Genomic DNA, 6622 nt, shown 5'->3' with positions numbered 1-6622 from the left:
TGAGGGAGCAGAACTATTTGCATGAGAAACAGTCGATGCAGCTGGGGGTGTTTAACTTGGAGAAGGCAGCAGCAGATGGGATATAATGACTGTCCTCAAAGAGCCAAGACCGGTTAGGCCTAAAGGAATTAGACTCCTACATGCTGTTTTGTCCCAGAGGGTAGAACCAGGATCAATGGGTGGATTGTGGAAAGAGGCAAATTAGGGTTGGAATGGAGATGCTCTAGCTCCTCTTAACAAGAATGAGTTTCCAGAAGTAGAGTTTGGACATTTTAGAGTCCAAAAAAGGAGCACCCCACCTTGAGTGAGTGCAGTGGGTGCGTAGTAGGTCCACGTGTGCTGAATGTGGTGTAGACTGTATGTGGGCACTAGGCAAGTGCAGAGGAGCTGAGGGATGAGTAAGGGATGGCCCTGTTCTCAAGGAGCTCATGGAGAGAAAGGAGGAAACATCAGCCTGCTCCAGTGCGCCGCGTTAAGTGGACAGATCGACTTAACCATAACGGGTAACGTTCCCCGGACTCCTACTCACAGCAGGTACCATGCCCATCCTTTCATAGACTCATGAACTTTCATGGTAGCTGCATGGGACAGATGACAGATGAGGAAACTGAGCCTCATTGAAGTGAACTGACTTGCCCTAAGTCTCTCTGCCAGTGAGTGACGCATCAGATTCAAACCCACATCTGTCTAATTGTAGAGTCCAGATGTTCAACCCTAAGCTTTCTCAGGTGAGAGACTGATTGTTTGGTGGAGGTGGGATTGTGGTGGTGGTTAGGAGTTGGGAGGGTAACTGTACAGAGGCATACACTGGGCATAATTTGTCACTGGAGATACTGAAGCACTACATCTTGATGTGAGAGCTCTCTCTCTCTCTTTTTGGTAGAGGAAACATGAGCTTGGCAGAGAGAGAGAGAGAGAGAGAGAGAGAGAAAGAAAGTGAGAAAGCACTCCATGGGACAAGGTCATGCCACAATCCTTTCATCCCTTCTCCTCTACTTCTCCTTTAGGGATTTTGGACACACATGCGCATGTGCCCAGCATGTTTTTCAAGCTGCCAGGACCAGGATTTGAACTGCTCAAGCTGGATCCCACAAGCCAGCCATGTGGAATCCAGTTGCCTTAACTACCATGTCACAGGTTGGCTAGTTCCTTTCCATTTTAAATCTAGGCTCTATAATTGTGTTAGTCTGAGAAAACAGAATTAGAAAGGTAATCCATTGTTTAAAAAAAAAATGGCGTTGGGAACAGCCGATGGCATAATGGTTATGTTGCTGGATTCCCACATGGTTGATTGAGGTTTAGATCCTGGACCCAGAAGCTTGAGCACATGAGCCGGGCACATGAGCATGCATGCCCAAAATCCTGAGAGGAAAATGGAGGGGAAGGGATTGTACTGTGGCCATCTACCCCGGGGAGAATTTCTTTCTCTCCGTCTCTCTGGTGAGTGCACGTGCCCTATAGCAAAAAATCTTTCTAAAAAAAAAATTGGTGTTAACATCTTTGAATCAAATGGCATTATCTTCCTTTACAAGAGAAGTGTAAAAAGATAAGGAGAGAGAAACAGAGATAAATATTTCACGGAACCTCCCAGCACCAGAGCCCTCCTGTCCCAGCCTTCCTACTAGCTGACTGGTATTACAAGGTGCAAGGGAATTGAACCCAGGCCTTTCATTCAGCTTTCTGCCTCCCAAGTGGTGGCACTCTCTGTGAGCCACTATGGCTGGGACTAGATTTTTTTTTTTTAAATCTACTATTGAAGACTTCCTTCCTTCTTTCATTTTCTCCAGAGGGCTCATTTCCTTGGCAGAGACACTGAGAAAGAGGAAGAAGGCGAAAGTACTGCCCGGTGGGGTAGGGTCACCTGCAATGACTTCTCCTCCGTTTCTCCATCACGGTCAGATGTGGGGCACACATGCGCATACGCCTGTCATGTTTTTTGACCAGGGCCTTAATTCAAACTGTGTAGTCAGCTATGTGGGATCCAGCTCCCTTAACCACTAGGCCACATGGCTGGCCCAGCACACTGTTTCTTAAATGAGAGCCTGTGATTTTCTGGAACACCTCAGGGGCCCCTAAATCCTGTAATAATTTTGAAATGACAATCTGTGACATTTTTAACCTATAAAAACAAACTTTCTTTTGCAGCAGCAATAATCCATCATTGAAAGGCTTTTTCTTTTTACAATTTTTGCCATAGGGTTCATGGGCTCACCAGAGAGAGACAGAGAGAGAAAAAGTAAGAAACCACCCCCCCCCAGGGGGGTGCTGCAATCCCTTCTCCTCCATTCTCCTCTGGGGTTTTGAGTATGCACACACGTGTGCCTGGCATAATTTTCAAGCCCCCGGGTCTGAGACTCAAACCACAGTTTGCCATGTGGGAGTCTAGCACCTTCACCACCACACCACCTGCTGGTCCTGAAAGGCTTTTTAAAAGAATAAGACTTAAGTTTCTCAAATCTCATAGGGAAAGGTGTCTGAGGACCCAAGTGATAGGAGAGAATTGCTAGTTCAGGGTTAGGAGCGAGAGTCCTGTGACTCTCTCCACTGTGCTGGTTACCAGGGAGGCGACTGTTCGTTGCACTTGTCCCCGTCTTTGGCTCAGAAGTTCTGTTTCCTATGTGGATCCTTCCCCCCTATTTACAGGGTAAACACTTTCAACCGGTACTTTGCCAGGAGGCAGGAAGACTATGGTGCTGCCTCTGGGCCGGGCACCATCATCCGGGTAGGTAGGAGGCCAAGGTGTGCCCACAGCCCTGGCATTTCCTTCTCGCTCTACCTTTCATTCCCTGCCTGGCTCTGCTCTCCAGAGCGGAGCTCAGCAATTCTTTGAAATCAAAATGCATGAATGAAGTACAAGGGCGAAACCTGTGGGCTCTGTCTGAGGCTGGGAAAGTCACAGCCAAGGTGTTAAGTAACCACTCTTCAAACGAGAAGGAAATCGAATCCGGCTGCAGCAGCAGGTCCTGGCTCTCCTTCTCGAGGTTCATTAGCTCCCACAGGAAGTGGGGGGCCCGGCCTTAGCTCCTGTTACAGGCGGCAGGCAGCCCACGATCTCGACGCCCTGTGGTTCTCTGAGACCTAAGCCTGGTGGAAAGTTTCACCTTGAGGAAGGAAAGTTTCCATTCCTCCTTCCAGCCCCCTGAGGGAGTGCACAGCAGACATCCGGGAATGTCCCCTGGGGACAAACGTCTGCTGGCCCAGAGCCAGCCAGGCTGCTGGACTCCTCCTCTTCAGGTCCTGTCCTCTCCCCAGGGAGATGCTTTGGACACTGACAGGGATCCCCATTCCTGCCCAATGCCCAGCCTCCACAAGCTGTGCCCTGGACCACATAGCCGCACTCTCCCCCAGACGCTCCAGAGTCCCCAGCTCTTGGTGGCAGGAGGAGCAGCAGTAAACTTACTTTGTCACTTTAAAAGTTTGTTTCCATGAGAGACAGCACCCCCAACAGGGTCTTAATGCTGTGATCCACACCCCCACCCCACCCCCAAGCCAACTCCAGATCATGGGCACACTCATGCCCAGGGGACTCAGGGGACCCAGGTGAGAACCCGAACCTTCCCACGTGGATCAGTCTCACAGAGCGTCATGTTCTAATGCTGTGCCAATGTCCGGCCCCATACTTCACCGTTTATGGAATCTTCTAATCCTTCTCAACAGCCTATGAGATATGCATTATCATGTTCATTTAAAGAAAAGGAAATTGAGGCTCAGTAAGTTGTCCATGGCAACTAGGCCATGAATGGGGTAGTTGGGCTTAGACCCCAGTTCTGTCTGTACTATCCTGAGATTTTTTTTTCCCGTGTTTAGATAGGACTTCTTCTGTCTAGCTTCTCCCCTGAGATAGCATAGAGAGGGAATTAGGGGTAGAAAAAGGAGTCTAAAAAGCAGGGGCCCCCTTTCTCTCCCTGCTGACACTGCCTGGGTTCTGCAATACGGGGCAGGAGACCTCTTTTGTTCAGCCCTTTACTGAGACATCACTGAGTTGGTCCCTCAGAACCCTCTGGCCACCTGCTTCTAACCTTTGCTTTTTACCCCAACGCTTCTAGAACAGAGACAGATCCACCCCAACAGCCTGCACTGTGACGGCCCTCCCACTTGCAGACCCACAGGGCAGATCCCGACAGCAATAATCCTTTGGCTGTTCCTTTGGTTCTAGTGCATATTGCAAGGGTTGTTTTGTTGTTGTTGTTGTTGTTGTTTGCCTATTTTTTGGAAGGCTCCATCCCATTGATTTAATTCCATCTTCTTTGGCCAAGGTTGATGAAACAATGGGTCTGTCTTCTCTGAAAATGCCCTAAGGTGGAAGGGCCCCTGTGGCCAGGAGGCCATAGGCAGAGGCATGGCAGCCACAGGGCAGGAGTACTCCGTGAGCTGTTGTGTGGGAGGCACTTCAGGAACTGCAAAGTGCTGGGCGAGCACTGTAGCCTTACCGCTGCCATAGTTACCTCCATGGTCTCCACCCCAATTGCCCTGCCAACACCCCTGGGATGCCTCAGAGGCACGTGCAGAGTGAGGAAGCATTCCTCCAGGTCACAAGCTGCTCCCAAACCCCCTGGTGGGGGACTTCCTCTGCAGTCCCTCAGGTTCTCCAAGCCTCATCTCTAATTGCCTCCCGCTCCCCCCCCCCCCCCCGCCCCCAGGTGCCGGGTCACTTACAGTGGCTCTCTGCAGGTCCAGCCAGGAGGCCCAGCGGCCTCTTCGGGGCCTCTTCCTCATCACGGTGGAAGTTCTCCGCCTCCCACTGCCTGGAGGCCTTGAAGAAGCCAGCACACACACCGTAGGCACAACACTGGTAGGCGAAGGGCACCTCCAGGATTCTGGCAGAGGTAGGAGGTTGGGGGCTGCCTTAGCGTGTTTGGGGTCCAAGACCTTAGCCTGAGCTAAGAAATGCCCAGCCCAGGGCACTGAGCACCTGCCCTTAGCCTCAAAGTGCCCTGACCACAGCTGAAGCTGCCGGGCCTTGCTCTGCAAGGGGCAAGCCTGACTGCCGACTCTGAGGGCTCTGGACACAGTCCAGTCTGTCCTCCGTTCATCTTTTTTTTTTGGCCCAGGGGGGATGGCCACACTGCAATCCCTTCTCCTCCATTCTCCTGTCAGGATCTTGGGTATGCACGCACATGCTCTCAGCATGAGTTTAAGCCACCAGGTCCAGAACTCGAACCACGGTTGACTCCATGGGAGTCCAGCGACATAGCCATTACGCTAACTGCTGGCTTGGTCCTCCATTCATCTTGAGAACAGGGGTGGGAAGGAGACACTCCACATGTTGTTTAAGGAGCCCCCTCAGCAGGCTCAGAGTGGGGAGCAGCTTCTTCCAGGTTACATAGCACCCAGAGAGCACTGCTCCCTGCCCTCCACATCCCCTAGGCAACGACTTCTTTTATGTCCATGGCAACAGGGCTTCTCCTAGTGACTTTACCTTTGCCCTCAGTGAGACCACACTCTGCCCCCCTTCCCCAGCATGGCAGGATCTGGTGCCTTCTGAGGATGAGGATAGATGTCTTGGAGCATCTCAATGGCTTGCAGCAGTCGAGGCTAGAGCTATGCTGCTGCCGTGGGAGGGGCCTAGTGTCTAGCCAGGGCCTGGCCGTGCAGCTTGCTTTCCGCATGCCAGTGCCCTGGGCTCTTCCAGGGGCCAAACGCTGCTCAAGTGAGGGTGGGAAGTCAGCGTATGGAGCCAGGTGCGGAGCAAGTATGTCCGGGCCTTTGCATCATCTTACTTCTGTCCTTCCTGGTCCCAGCCCTAGGGCTGGTACTTGGGACAGGAGAAATGCTACAAAGGGGACAAGGAGGAAAGGGCAGCATAGGCCAGACCCTAGTTAGGCTGGTAGGAAGCTGGTGAGCCCTACCACTCAGTCTTGGTCAAACTCTAAGTCGCCAGGCTCTTCTCTGGATCAGGTACAATGGCTTTCTTCTGTCCCTCCATGGCCTCTGCTGCTCCAGGGCAAACCTACCTGAGTGTGGGAGGGAGACAGGCTCTCACCTCAGTTTTGGGAAACTGTCCTTGGAGAAGACCTGAGATAGAGCCAGGTTTCCTTTGAGCTTCAGGTGCATCAGGCCACCAAGTCCAGCCAGGGGCAAGGTGGTCAGCTCGTTATCCGTCAGGTCCCTAGGACAGTGGATGGTCAGAGTTACTGGCAGGCAGTGGGAGTGCTGGGAACAGGACTGGGCTGAGGGTGTGGCCAGCACGCCTGGGGTGAAAACAAGAGGAGAGGCACCAAGGCAGCAGATGAGAATAGACAGAAGTGAGTACTGAAGGCTGGGGCAGAGGCGGGTCACAAGTCACTAGAGGCACCCTCGAACTCATTCACTCATTTCACGAACACTGAGTGCCAACTGTGTACCAGGGGCTGTCCTAACTGCATGTCAAGCTGTCTGGGTTGTAGGTAACAGTGCCCCCCAATCACAGCTCTGAGCCAGAACAGAGCCCCACCCAGGAATTCCTGCCCACCCGCTAGGGGCCCTGCCTGGTTCTTGCCCCCATCCCGCTGCCTGTCCTCCTGCTTCTCTGTTGATACAAGACGCCAGAGTGGGGGTTGCACAGAGCTGGGCATCTGGCCACAAGCAGGGTTGGGTCATCAGTTCTATCGTGCAGCGCCTGCTTGGTAGCGAGGCTGAGGGG

At 52.4% G+C, this 6622-nt stretch overlaps 1 protein-coding gene across 1 annotated transcript in view; it reads right to left on the bottom strand.

Annotated features, from left to right (window-relative positions):
* Window positions 1-6622, bottom strand: part of LGR6 (leucine rich repeat containing G protein-coupled receptor 6) — a 135763-nt gene that overhangs the window by 4861 nt on the left and 124280 nt on the right. The window contains exon 17 of the mRNA XM_006159347.2: window positions 4657-4817. Within this exon, the coding sequence (XP_006159409.1) occupies window positions 4657-4817 (161 nt within the window). The remainder of the gene's footprint in view (window positions 1-4656; window positions 4818-6622) is intronic.

Source organism: Tupaia chinensis, unplaced genomic scaffold, assembly GCF_000334495.1.
Source record: "Tupaia chinensis unplaced genomic scaffold, TupChi_1.0 Scaffold000627_1, whole genome shotgun sequence".
NCBI lineage: Eukaryota > Metazoa > Chordata > Mammalia > Scandentia > Tupaiidae > Tupaia > Tupaia belangeri.
This window is presented reverse-complemented; position numbering and strand designations above follow the sequence as displayed.